This window comes from Epinephelus fuscoguttatus, linkage group LG4, assembly GCF_011397635.1.
Source record: "Epinephelus fuscoguttatus linkage group LG4, E.fuscoguttatus.final_Chr_v1".
Lineage (NCBI taxonomy): Eukaryota > Metazoa > Chordata > Actinopteri > Perciformes > Serranidae > Epinephelus > Epinephelus fuscoguttatus.
In genome coordinates, this window is record NC_064755.1 from 39,357,990 (window position 1) to 39,372,789 (window position 14,800).

At 40.7% G+C, this 14,800-nt stretch overlaps 1 protein-coding gene across 1 annotated transcript; it reads left to right on the plus strand.

Annotated features, from left to right (window-relative positions):
* The first annotated feature begins 1,612 nt into the window (after positions 1-1,612).
* LOC125888022 (L-fucose kinase) lies at positions 1,613-14,382 on the plus strand. Its single transcript, XM_049575189.1, has 22 exons — positions 1,613-2,173; positions 3,999-4,150; positions 4,278-4,328; positions 4,414-4,612; positions 4,890-4,987; positions 5,146-5,226; positions 5,654-5,773; positions 5,994-6,165; positions 6,425-6,531; positions 6,614-6,715; positions 7,255-7,428; positions 8,260-8,333; positions 8,595-8,950; positions 9,170-9,416; positions 9,500-9,666; positions 10,232-10,459; positions 10,554-10,697; positions 11,242-11,361; positions 11,447-11,634; positions 11,869-11,968; positions 12,890-13,113; positions 13,232-14,382. The coding sequence occupies exons 1-22, from the start codon at positions 2,092-2,094 to the stop codon at positions 13,301-13,303; spliced, it is 3,258 nt and encodes a 1,085-aa protein (XP_049431146.1). The 5' UTR covers positions 1,613-2,091; the 3' UTR covers positions 13,304-14,382.
* The last annotated feature ends 418 nt before the right edge of the window (positions 14,383-14,800 follow it).

A 14,800-nucleotide genomic window follows, 5' to 3' on the forward strand; every position in this document is an offset into this window, starting at 1 on the left:
TCATTATTAATAAATCTGAAGGTTATTTGTTTATGAAATGTCCAAAAATAGTGAATTTATTTCTCTTAAAGTGAATTCATATAATTCCGCATTTCATTTGACCATCAGGTAAAACCCAAAGATATTCAGTTTATCATATGATGTAGGAAAAACAGGGACAAAGCCTGATATCTGAGAGGCTACAATTTGTCTAAATATTTTCTTAAAAAATAAAACGAGAAACTCCTACCAAAGGGTCCAATGTGGCCCACTGGGTGACTTTGCACACGTAATGCTGATGCACTGCACTTCATGTAAAATGCTGCCTCAGAGGCTTTTCCATCCTGTGCTGAATACAGTTCTCTGAAATAACCAATACCTGCTGTGGTCGTATTTAAGGATATTGAACATTTTGCAAAATATCATTGACTAGCAGTTTCAATACAATATCAGACTTCTATTTTAAAATGGGTGGAGCCCTGTTGCTGAGGCACTGATAAAACCTCAGGTTAGAAATGGATATTAAGGCAGGGGATGACCTCATCTGCTTCTCCAACAGCTTGAAAAATTTAGGAAAAAAAATGCATAGTAGACTGACTGAGGAAAAACTGACATATCGTTGAATTTTTCTCAAGATTTGCAGGCTGTTCATTGATTTTGTAAATGGATGAACATTTTTCAGAATGTGCTTGTACTTCTTTACACTACTGAAAGGGAAACATTTAAAGGGGTTGTTGATTATAGGTTATTATGAAGTGGTTTCAGTGGACCGGCCCACGAACTTAAATGAGTTTGACACCCCTGTCTAAACTCAACATGGTCATACTGGAGGAGCAAAGATGAACCCTGTCCTGGTTCAGTCTTGATTCAGAAAATAAATAAAAAACAAATGGACCTTCCCATAACTATATTAATGTATAAAGAGTTACTGCAGGAGGTCTCCATAGTGACAAATTTGTGATTTTGGGTTATATAAAACAAACTGAGTTGACTTGATTCCTGGTTGGACCTCACAAAAATAAGTCTATGAGTAAAATCACTTCCTCAATTAAATAAAACTAAGCTTTTTGTAAATAAGATGAAGTGCTGTATTTATTGTATCTGGTATTTTATCCCACTTTATATTTCTACTCCACTACATCTCGGGTAAATATTTACATGTTACTGCAGTGCATTTATAGATTAAACTACCAAACATATATAAATGAGTTAAGATTAGCTCCATCTTGATAAACTACAGTAGTAAAATGCCATTTAAACATACATGCATCAGTATTAGTAATCTGATTATCCAGTAATTTAATACAGAATAATATAACACTGACAGGGGCAACTGTTCTGCATGATGAGTACTTTAAGTACATTTAGTTTGTAGTACTTCTGTGCTTGAATTAATTTTTTAAAGTAGGACTTTTACTTGTAATAGAGTATTTATCCATGTAGGATTACTAGTTTAACTTGAGTAAAAGCTCTGAGTATGTCCTCCACCCCTATTTGTCAATCCGATCACAAGCCTCCTGTTTTTAGCGCAGGCTCCGCCCTGCCGGGATGTCCCGGCACAGATATTAAGTAGACCTCATTTAGGACCCTAAGAGATCATTCAGTCTGTGGTAGATTGATTTATTAGAATATGACGCTTCATATAAACAATAATTTTCACCGAGGCAGCTCTTAAAATCTCTTTAACGTTCACGTTACTCTCCACAAAGCAGCTAACTAGCTTAACACGGTTTTATTGCGTTTATCCATTAGCTCACCGCCTCGCCGAAAGAGCCAAAGGTTAAAATCAAACGTCTGTAGGCTACGGAAGCTCGCGCGGTTAAAGCAAAGCTAACGTGGCGAGTAAACAGTCAGAAAATAGCACCGCTGTGTAAATTTAGCTCCTGCAAATCGTTTAGTGAATTTGATTTATCGTCTCCAGCAGGTTAAACTGCTCTGGGTCCTTTAGTTTACTTTTCTCCGGTGTCCTGCTCGGCTAACTCCGCCCTGCTGCCCGTGTTTGTCCGCTGTCAGACGTGATCCATCCTGTCCGGTAATGGTTTAACTGTGGTGTCAGTTAAGAGCTGTGAACTGGTGTAACTGGTTCATAATCAGCTGGAAGCCGTCAGAAAGATGTCTGACCGCGGCGGGTTCAGGTGGACGGTGGTGGTTCTGACCTGCCAACACAAAGACAGCGTCTATTCCTTCCAGAGAGGTGAGGGTCATCTTGTTCCTCTGTCCGATCTTTGACGTTTAGTTCACTGTAGTCAAGACGATCCACTCCTTCCAGAGAGGAGATGATCATGTGGTTTGTATACGATCTTTGAACTTTAGACGCTGATGGACAGAATTATTATTATTATTTTATCTGAATGTATTTATGTGTTAAAATCGGTTAAATACCCTTTTTAGATGAAAAATATTTGAAATATATTGCATTTAAATTATTTTTAAAGCATTTATTAGGTAAAATATGTCTCAAACATCAACAATTTATTTCATCTGAAAGTTGGAAAAATGTAAAATGTTAGTTAAATTATGTAACACAGCATATCTAGCATTCAACTGTACTTATATACAATTTCGAGGTACTTGTTCTTTATTTGAGTACTTAAATGTTATGCTAATTTATTTATATTTCTACTCAACTTTTTTTACTGCATCATATTTACTTAATATATATACATATATTTTTACAGATTAATACCAAATATAACCAATTCGTAACAGTCTGCTGACAAATGATGATGTATTATTATAGATTAATCTACTCAGCAGTATGTAAAGTAATTAAAATGATTGTCTCATTTATCACCTGCAACATTAAAGTGATGAACACATGAATGCGTCGATAATTATAATTCAATAATGTAATGTATATTGTTATAAGACGGGCCATTCTTTATCAGAAGTATTTTTTACTTTTGGTGCTTTCAGTGTAATTTAATGCAGATGCCTTTGTACTTTTACTGAAGTAGAAATACCCTGGGGTAGAAATACTCTGTTACAAGTAAAAGTCGTGGATTAAAACTTGCCTTCAATAAAAGATCTGAGTACTTCTTCCATTGCTGCTGGATAAATATCAAACATGTCAAACACTGCTGCTTAAAATGAACTACAGTGGATTTCACTTTGGTTTGTGGCTGGATGGTTTTTGACACAACAATAGATGCAACAGATTAGTGAACTTTATAAACATTTAAAGGGACACTCCGTCAGTTTTACAGTTTGTAACTAGGAGTACTGCAGAGTACTGTGCTTGTGAAAACAGCTGTATTTTAACGAGAGGAGCGATGGGAGCTAGAAAAACCTGTTCCATTGTTCACATGGACTTGACTGTTTCAAGGTAGACTTGTTTTGAATTACAGCTTCAAGAAGGTACAGTTTTTTAGCCTATATTACTCTACACTCAGTCATAACAGTCTCCATTCAAAGTGAGCTTAATGATCTGTGAGCAGAAGAAAATATAGTGTGCTGCCTTGGACGGGTGGGCTGTGCGGTTGGAGGTTAGGTGCCTTGCTCGGGGCACTTTGGTGGTGCCCAGGAGGTGAACTAATGCCTCTCCAGCTACCAGTCCAAGCTCCGTACTTGGTCCGCATGGGGACTGATGACCCTCCGGTTCTCAAGTCATACAGTCGTGTCCTTTACTGAGTCCACCATGTAGTTTTTACAGTAGCCCAGAATGGACAAACCAAACACTGGCTCTCGACAGGGCCAACTGAGTTTTTGCATTTTCACATCAGCCTCAGTAGTTGCTTGTCACGCGGTAAAAGTTTCAGTTGGTTGCAACCTGCAACGTGGCCGCTAGACACCTCTGAATCCTACATGCTGGACCTTTAATGTGTCGTTTTATGTTTACAGTATATTTACCCAACAGTTGATTATAGCTGCTGGAACATTCAGATTATGTTTTTCCTATTTTAAAATATGTTTTGGCTGCAACATTCCTGAACTACCTTTAAAAGATTATACTGACGTTAGAAGAGCATTACCGAAATGTTACATGCAGTTTAAACAGACAGTTTGTGTGTGTTTTTCAGAGCTGGAGTTGCGGCAGCAGCGTGGCTCCATCTCTCAGGGTGCGTTGGTTTTGACCGTGCGGGACCGCCAGGAGCCACTGGGCAGCGGAGGGGCAACGCTGAACGCTCTGCTGGTTGCTGCTGAACACCTGAGCAACAGAGCAGGATACACTGTGAGTTCACACAGCTCCGACTGATCACGCTGCAACACATGATTACTTAAAGATATTGAGTTCACTGTGATGTCCACAAAGAGAAGGATCAAATGTTTTAACTATTCCCTGTCGCGCTCTTCCTCAGGTGGTGACAGCTGACGTCTTGGATGACGCTCACATCCTCATCCTCCACACAGTGAGTCCAGCAGCACCACCTTTACTTCTCCAGATGTTGTTTTGTCCTCTTCAGTCTGTGCTCATGTTTTGTTTTCCTGCTGCAGGGTCGTGACTTCCCCTGGAGCTCCTGCAGCAGATCGTTCTGCTGGCTGCCTTCAGAGAAACACGACCAGAGAGTCCAGGCTCCGCTGTGTTGCCTGGACCTGCTGCTGGACTGCCTCAGTACCCAAATCTGCCCTGGTTCCCCTCCTGGTGTTTGGGTCTGCAGCACAGACATGATCCTCAGCATCCCTCAGGACTTTGGTGAGCTTGTTAAAATATAACTTACCGAAGTTGGAGTGTTATAACTGATCATTGCTGCAGTTTTACCATGGCATTGGAAATACATATTTTCTGATTGTCTGGCAGATATCTTTTATGAATTAAATTAAATCAAACATACTGCTAATCTGTATCATTCATGGATATAAATTGGCTCTCAGTCTATATAAAATAGTAGCACTAATAATTTTACACTACATTAATGATTAACCTCAGTTATATCAGAGATACATGTCAGAACTGTCTGCTGTCTGTGTAGTTTTGTCCTGGGAGGGTTTCTCTGGTGTTCGGGTTTTGGCGTTGCCAGGCGACGTCTCCTACGCAGCCAATCACGGCGTCTACCTGTCCGACCAACAGGTACTCACTTTACTTAAACTCACTTCTTTTTATCCTTTATTTTATTTACAGTTTTTACTCCAGAGTGAAACATTTTGAATTATGTTTAATCACTTTTCTGTGCTATTCACTGTCACTGAATGACAGCAGACTGAAGGTGCGTTTGTTTTGTCCCCCAGGGTCGGGTCAGAGACATCATCTACAAGGGAACAAAGGAGCAGATTCAACAGGCTGTGATGCCTGATGGGAAAGTGCCACTGGTGAGTCCTGTTTTCTGGTACAACCAATAAAGATAGAAGGTACTGAGGACATCTGCTGAAGCTGCTTTATTTTAAATACAGATTTATTTTATCTATTTTATTATCAGTCCACCCCAAATCTATGGAATGACTTTTAAGTCAACACTGAATAAGTGTTAAGTCATTGATTTTCCGTAACTGCTTATCCTGTTGGGGGTCACAGGGGGGTGAAATTGTTTTTCGGGAGGCATTTGGGGAAATTATCACAAGGAAAATGACTTTCATTTTCTCGAGATTACGGGATAATCTGCAAATGATAACCTGTGAAACATAAATCTAGTCTGATAATACCAAAACTTGATTGAAATTCCTGCAGAAGTCATATTTGATCATGTTTAATCTCAGCGTGATCTGGTTGCAGACATAATAATAATGTGTGTGCGCGCAGGTGTCGGGTCCAGTCTTCTTCAGCAGGTCTGTATCAGAGAAGCTGCTGCAGACTCATGTCACGCCTCCTCTGGACGGCTGCACCTACCTGGGCCTGGACTCTGGAGCTCCGCCCCTCCAGGTATCTGTCTGTCTGTTAACTGATCATGTAGAAAAAAGGGACAGTAGATTCCTGTTTTGATTCTTGTGTTTGTTTTTTAATTTACATGTTGTGTGTCTTAAATACATATTGAGATTATATTGATGTATCAGTGCAATCATGAATTCATTTCCTGTTGGACAGCTGATCTGAAACAGTCTTCCTCTCTCATCCTTTCATTTTCCTCCTCATCGTTCCCCAGGTTTCTCTGTTCCTGGACATGTTGAAGTGTCTTTGCTCAGATCTGACTCAGGATCAGTTTGTGAGCGGAGAGAGAGCAGGCTGCAGTTCAGTTGTTGGACCACAGGGAGCGATGGTGAGAAGCGGCAGGACAGAGCTGTGGAGGATCCTGAGAGGAGCTCCACTCAGTCTGGGTGGGTGTCTCCACCTGTCCCTTTATGCAGTGGAGGAATGTGAATTTCTACACTGTGGTATCACTAGTTTTACTCCAGCAGAGGATCTCAGATGTTCCTCACTGTAAAGACACAGTGTTTGTTACTTGGAGGCTTTTAATTTCACACTGGACCCTGATTGGCTACTCTAGTTGTGATGTCATAAATCCCGCAGGTTAAAATCAACCTTTATTTGTTTTATTCCCTGATGAGATTCTCATCTCTGCTCTCACTCTGACAGTTTACGTCCCCGGCGGTCGCTATGACTACCTGACCCTGTCTGGGAAGCATCACGTGGAGCGACTGAGCCGTGATCGGACGGACAAAAACACTCTGTCTCACATCCAGGTGAGACACTTACTTCAATGTGCATTGCCACATTACGACATCCCCAGTCAGTTCTTACCTGACTTCCTGTTTCCTGTTTCAGAAAGAAAGCCATGTGGTTGAAGGAGGGCGAGTGATCAACAGTGTCCTGGAGGGAGACGTTACCGTGGCGACTGGAGCGGTGGTGCAACACTGTCACCTGCAGGTCAGGAGACCTGTCCCTTTAAAGCTGTTCAGATGCAGCTTTAAAGGGACAGTTCACCCCAAAATCAAAACTACATATTTTTCGTCTTGCCTGTAGTGCTGTTTATCAGTCTAAATACTCTCTCTGTGAGTTGCCCAGTGTTGGAGATATCAACTGCCTTCTCTGTAATATAATGGAATTAGATGGCACTCGGCTTGTGGTGCTCAAAGCGCCTAAAAATACATTTTAAAAACTCAACAGCAATGTGTCTTTCCAGAAATCATGACCTGGTTATTAAAGATAATCCACACACCTTGTTGTGAGCAGTTACATGTTGGAACTATTTTCTTTCCTCCCAACTATACCCACCAAACGTATCACCACGCAGGAGGAACCTTGATTATATTTACATACTTTTACTGAGGGAACATTTTCAGTGCAGCACTTTTGTTCGTAGTATTCTTACACTGTGGTATTCCCACTTTTACTGCAGTAAAGGATCTCCACCTCCACTACTGGTTTTATCTCACCGTAGTTGTGACCTTTGACCTCTCCATCAGGGTCCTCTGGAGGTCCCGTCTGGTTGTTTACTGTCGGGTCTGGAGTTGATGACATCACAGTGTATCAGGCAGCTGCAGCTGGCCAATGACATCATCATCCAGGAACATCGAATAGCGGTGGGGGAGCTGAAGCTGAACGTGTACACGGTGACGGGAGCACAGGACGACCTGGAGGTAAAAAGAAACAAAAATTAAACTCATGTGATGGTCTTCGTCCACTGAAGAAGACTGAGCTGCTGTTAAAAGCACTGAAAGAAGCAAGTAAGTGGACCTTTAGTCAGGTAGATTTTTTTTCCATCTGTGTCCAAGGTCAAGCATGAACTTTAACTCTCATATTTAACTCCATACTCCATACTTTATTTAACATTTAATTTATTTAACTGCTTTTTAAAGAGGCTCTCAGCAGGAAAACTTTATTTTTAATTTCCTTTACTTTTCAAAATAGAAGCTAAAAAAAGAAGTAAAGGGGAAAACGTGAGATGAAAGACAATATATATTAAAGTCTCCTCATCTGTCACAGTGTGTTACATTAACACACATCTTTTGGATTATTATCATCACTGCACATTACACATATACTCTATAATTTATACTGTGAACTTTTGCACAGTCCTGCACAAAACTGTTCAGCTCTTCGTTAAAAGAACAGATATGTTGTACATATCTTCTATTTAAAATTGTTATCAGTTTTTCAATTCTTTCTTTGTTTCTTGACTGTTACATTACTTTGCTTTTAACACTTTATTTTCTTTATTGTTAAGCAGCAAACGACAAGACTAATTCCTTGAAAACCTTCTTGGCAATAAACCTGATTCTGATATAAAACCAGGTGAAATTAAGTCACAATCCACAAAATTAAAGGTATTAAATCGAAAGACACTTAAAGAAAATAAATTAGTGTTCAAGTAAAACAGGTTCTGGACCATGAATTGAATATTTTATAGTAAATTTCAGAAAATCAGAGAACTGAGACACAAGGATGTGATGGAATCTCCTCCTCCTCAGGTCTCCTGTGATGACAGCAGCGCCTCCTTCCTGAACCAGAGATGGAGTCTCTTCTTCAGCAGAACAGGAATCCAGTAAGACTCTACCTATTTATTTTATTTTAACTTATTTAATTTTATTTTATCTTATTTTATTTTATTCTATTGTATTTTATGTTATCTTATTTTATTTTAACTTATTTTATTTTATTATGTTTTTAAATATGTACTTATTTTTTATTTATTTATACTAAAATATTATTTCACATTAACAGAAATGAAAAGATGTTTCTTCAACATGTCCTCTCTCCTCTCCTCTCCTCTCCTCTCCTCTCCTCTCCTCTCCTCTCCTCTCAGGCCGGAGGAGTTGTGGGTGAGAGGAGAACAGCGCTCCCTCCTGGAGGCCCGACTCTTCCCCGTCCTCCACCCCAGAGACGGTGCTGTGGGTCTGGAGGGAGGTGTCGGCTGGCTGCTGGGTGGTGCCGGCTGCCTGCGGAGGTGGAGGGAGGCGTGGAGGCTCTCTCTGAAGGAGGTGATGTCGCTCACCTGCCAGGAGGCGGAGCTGCGGTGGAGGGAGGAGTTACTGTTCCTGGCAGGGAGGAGGAGAGTGATGGATGCTCTGAGGAGTCGCTCAGACGTCTGCCTGCTGCCTTGCTTCAGGGCTGCGGTGCTGGGAGGCCAACAGGGGGCGCTGCTGGAGACACTCGACAGCAGTGAGTCACAACATTAACAACAATAATGATCAACTTTATTTAAACTTTTCAAAACAAATATACAAAAAAATACTTCTGTTATGTTCATGCCATGTTTTATTACTATTTATTATTTTATCTTCTATTTTATTTACTCAGAAATCTGTTTTTGAACTTTATTTTATTTGTTTGTTTGTTTATTTATTTGATTAACTTCCTGTTTCTCCTCTTTTCTTCCAGTTGCAGCAGGTAGCAGGATGCAGGAGGCGGAGTCAGGAGTGGGGTCAGGTGCAGAGCTGGGTGTGGCCGCTCGCTGCCTCTCCTGTATTGCTGATGTGTTGGTTTGCATGGCGGGGGGGAAGGGAGGCCTGAGGAGTGGGCCGGCTGCTAACGAGGCCTGGAGCTCCGCCTACCTCCTGTTAGAGGAGGGTGACCTGAGGGGCGGGGTCAACGCCCTGGCTATGCAGAGAGCTCACTGGCTGAGCAGGTGAGCGTCACACTCACCTGGTTTTCTGTCAGGACTTTAATGATGTTAGATGACCTGTGTTTTACTGTGACTGCCCCCTACAGGCCCGACCTGCTGGTTCGGGCAGCGCGGCACTACGAAGGTGCTGGACAGGTGCTTCTACGACAAGCTGTGATGTCATCGCAGAGGTTTATCTCCATTGGTCAGGGTGAGGTCCCGCCCCTTGAGGAGTGGCAGGAAGTGGAGTGTCCAGCCAGACTTGACCTGGCAGGTGAGTCTATGGAAAATAAATCATTTCATTCTATTTAAAGGTCCAGTGTGGTTTTGGTGCTTTTACACAAGTGATGGATGTGAATACCTTTTCTAGTTTTTTAAATTACCTTAAACATAACTTTGGTGTTTGTGCACTGCAGTTTATTTGCAGTTATGCAAAAAAATAATGCAGTTATTTTGAGGTGCTGTTTCCTTCTGTGAGTTAGTGACCAACAAACAGCTACCCCACAGAGACAGCAAGCTTGATGACATGGCCAAACACAAATATGGAGCTGAGTGTATAAATCTGTGTGGACCTTGAACTAAGGAACCACCTGGACCCCGTGGCGGGACCAGTTGGGAACCACTGGTATATAGTATATACCACCAGAAGTATATTTTGAAGGATTTTTTGCAGTTCGTCTTTCATCTTTTTGTCTTTCATCTCGTCTTTCCTCATCAGATATCAGCTCTTGAACCTTCAAGTTGATTTACAGTGTAACTGTTTTTGCACTGACGAGTAGTTAAACACTGTAATCACATCCTTCACCTGTTGTAAACTCAGCAGCATCTTCATGTTTCAGGTGGCTGGAGCGACACGCCGCCCATTGCCTTTGAGCACGGCGGCTCTGTGACCAACGTCGCAGTGAAAGTTGATGGGAAGCGTCCTATTGGTGCCCGGGCTCGACGTATCAGAGAGCCCCGCCTCGTGCTGGTCAGTCACACTGGAGGGCGTGACAGTGGGGTTTCCACGGAGACAGTGTGTGACAGCCTGGATGACCTGAGGGACTACTGTCAGCCTCACGCACCTGGTACAGATTAAAGGACTACAACAGGTTCAGAGGAAGTTTTCCTGTGTGTTCATGCTCATATATGGGTGTGTGTGTGTGTGTGTGTGTGTTACAGGAGCGCTGCTGAAGGCAGTGTGTGTGTGCAGTGGTTTGGTGTCTCTCTCCTCCCAGCATGCTCTGGGGGATCAGCTGATGCAGCGGTGGCAAGGAGGGGTGGAGCTCCACAGCTGGTCGGTGCTGCCCACTGGATCTGGACTGGGTAAGAAACATTAACTGTCACACTTTTAAATGTCCAGTGTGTAGGATTTAGGGGGATATATTGGCAGATATGGAATGTAATATAACAAGTATGTGTCTTTAGTGTTTAATCACCTGAAAATTAGAATCGCTGTGTTTTCCTTACCTTTTAATGAGCCATTTATATCTACATAGAGAGCTGGTCCTCATCTGTGGAGATTGCCATGTTGCACCGCCATGTTTCTACAGTAGCCCTGAACAGACAAACCACACACTGTTGCTTTGAAACTATGAAGAAATAAATATAAAAAAAAAAAAATTTAAGTGATTTTGTGTTTATCATGTTTCTGTCTTAAGAGAAAGACATTTATTTAAATGTCATCACATTTCAGAACAGATTTGAAACCATAAATATTTTCTTTTGTAACAGTTAAGGTAGTTCAGCTACAGTTCTTTTTTGGTAACATTATGATGTAATTGATCTTGAGTCTAAATGTCTATCAGGGGTCATCATAATAAAAGGAAAACATCAGGAGGTCAGAGGTTGATCCGTTCTTGTCCTGCAGGTACCAGCAGTATCCTGGCGGGGGCGCTGTTAGCCGCAGTCTACAGGTGCACCGGTCAAACCTACGACACAGACTCTCTCATCCACGCTGTCCTCTACCTGGAGCAGATTCTCACCACAGGTACGTCTTTAGTTATGAGATCATGTTCTGAGACAAAACTTCGTCTGCTGCCTCTCTCTGATTGGCTAAACTTCTCCTACTGCAGGTGGAGGCTGGCAGGATCAGGTGGGAGGTCTGGTGGGTGGAATCAAGGTGGGACGCTCCAGAGCATCTCTGCCGCTGCAGGTGGAGGTGGAACGTCTCAGTCTGTCAGAGGACTTCCTGGTTTCTCTGGAGCAGCACCTCCTGCTGGTGTACACCGGAAAAACTCGCCTGGCTCGCAACCTGCTGCAGGTCCGTCTGTCTGTCTGTCTATCAGTCTGTAGTCTATCTGTTTCTATATGGAGTCTTTTATTTTGACTCCAAAATAAAACTAGACTGCACGCTGATTACAACAAGGTTTTAAGTGTGTATTGTGTTCACACTGGAGTACTCAGACCAGTCAGTATGCCGACTAAAACATCTGATATTTAAGCAGCTATTTTATAATACTAATGTATGAACTGATGATTGTGGTTTTGTCTACAGGATGTAGTTCGTAGCTGGTACAGCCGTTTGCCGTCGATGGTCCAGAACGCCCAGCAGCTGGTGGCCAACTCAGAGGAATGTGCTAAAGCCTGTTCAGACGGTGAGAGCCTTTACCACAACAGGGTTTATATATATATATGTGTATAAATACACCAGCTCCATACAATTAAATCGATAGAACTAGGTTCATACACAAAAAAAACAAATTAACAAAGGGTTTAAAACACTACAATCATGTAACGATCATAATCTTTATTTATAAAGTGCTTTACATGTCAATAATTAAAACAGACAAGACATAAAAACAACAACTTTTAAAAGAACTGATAAAAAGCACTAGGTATTTAAGGTATATAAAAACTAAGGAAATAAAAGACAGTTTAAATTAACTTAAAAATTTTAGTACAATTAAGATAAAAGTATGTTTTAAGAAGGGACTATTAAGAGATCACTGACTCGGCTGACCTGATTTTCTTGGACAGATTGTCCCAGAGCCTAATTCAGCCCCGGCTTAAAACCTCCCGAGCAAAGATTTATTTCTTATCTGTTTATGTGACTACATGTTACTGTATTTTATAGTATGTGTGCGAGGCAAGCTGTTCAAACAAATTGGCTCTGGTGGGATGAATAAAGTTGTCTGAATCTGAAACTGAACACTGAAGGTATTTTAACCGGGAGAAGTTTAACCTAGTTAGAATCTGCAGTCCTCACCACTAGATGCCACTAAATCCCCCTAAATCTTACACACTGTCCCTTTAATACATCAGAACAAAGTTAATACCAGAGTTCAAATTATACTTTCAGGACATCCTTAGTTATCTGTCACATACAGAAATACAACCAAAGATGCTCTATCACAAAAGATGACACGTTACAAGCTGCGCCAAAGGTATGAAGTGGTATCCACTCCCAGTCTCCTAAGTGAGCGTGGTAATTATTTGTTAGTGGAAGGTGCATTTAGTTTTGTTGGCTGATCAGAGGTGTGAGGTCCTTCTCTAGAATTATCTCCCACTCCCCTCAGGTTCTCTGTCCAGACTGGGTCTGTGTCTTGACCGCTCATGGCAGCAGAAGAAGCTGATGGCTCCTGGCTGTGAGCCGGCGTCAGTGAGGGCCATGATGGACGCCCTGAGGCCGCTGGTCCTCGGTCAGAGCCTGGCTGGGGCCGGAGGTGGGGGCTTCCTCTACCTGCTGACGCGGGAGGCTCGACAGCAGCAGGCAGTGCTGCAGGTCCTCCACAACACACCGGTAAGTTACGAAGCTCAGGATCACATACACCTCCATTTACTATGGTGAAACATTAATACAATAAATACATTTCATAACAGAACACAGAAAAATACAGAATCTGGTTGGTTTCTTGTAGGGTCTGGGAGACTTCAGTGTTCACTCAGTGGAGCTGGACATGGACGGGATTAAAGTCCTACCAACATCCTGAGGACACACACATACACACATACAGAGATAATGTATTAAATTGTCTAACTGAGACTGTTGACGACAGAATATCTTCCTGTTTAAAAATGTGAATTTATCCTTTAACAACACTATTACACTACCACCACCTGCCCCGCCTCCTTTTTAACCAGAGCCTCCATGAATCAAGCAAAGAATAAAACCCCACAAAACTAACTCTAATTTTTTTTAATCTAAATTAACAATTCATGGAATTTATGGAAAAATAACACACACAGTATTTCAGGGATAAAATGAAGAGTTTTGGTTCTTTAACTTTGGTGTATTTTGATGCTGCAGATCATTTTGTATTTCAGCTTTAATAATGAATGTAAATGATTGATCAGTGTTGATCTTTGTGATGTCATCAGTGTTGGACGGTACATTATAACTGTTATTCAGACACTTTAACGTCTCCTTGTGAAGGAGGAAGGTTTGATTAAAAAGAAGAAGATGAAATATTAGAGTCATAACAGTCTGTTAAAGTGTGGGAACACTTTTGGGATTTGCAACCACCAGTGAGTCCTGATCAGTCAATAATTGATCCTTACAGTAGTGTTAATAACTTCTGAGTTCAAACTCATGTGGAATGTGAGTCAATATTAAATATATAAATACATAAATGAATGATATGGGTATGAAATCATCCTGAAAAGTAAATATGAGGCAATAATATATATATAAATAAATGTTAATACATAAACGAGTCAATATAATTGAATAAATAAATAGGTTTTTATTTTTATTTTTTAAAGGCTATTTTTGAAAGGACTACTTTTATTGATAATTATTATTATTTTATTGCCTTATTAATTTATTTTAGGATTTCATAGCCATATTTATTAATTTTACAGGCACATTTATTTATGTATTTATTTATTTAATATTTACTTAAATGGTCATACATTAGGGCTAATGTGTCAATATAAATGTGAAGGATTTTTTTTCTATTTTATGAATGTATTTTTTTTAAATTAAGCTGTGAGATTTTTCCAAAGATTCTGTCCAGTATTTGATTTAAGAGTATTAAACTGTGTTCAGTTTATGAATTGACAGAATAAATACTCAGATGACAAAAATCCTCATTGTTTCTGATTGTGTGTCTGAATTTCACGAGATGTGTTGTGGTGATGATGGAGACGCCACATGATCCTGTTTTGCTGTAAATACGTTCTTTAAATTAGTGTGCTCAGTACGGAGGCCCTGAGAGGCAAATGAGGAAAAACAGTTAGGGTGATCCATTTTCTAAGTCTGATCTAAATTGTTTTCTCTCCTGTGTTTAAAAATGTTTTGACAAGATAATCTTTATAAATTCCTTAAAAATTTTTTTTCCAACTGTGAAACAGAGGAAAAAAGTTGTTTTTTTTTTTAAAGTGATAGCTGTTGTAATACTCCTTTTGGCCACAAGAGGCTGAAGTGCACCACTCCCTCATGTTTTTTCATGCACTCTAAACACAAGGTATATCTATATATATATTGT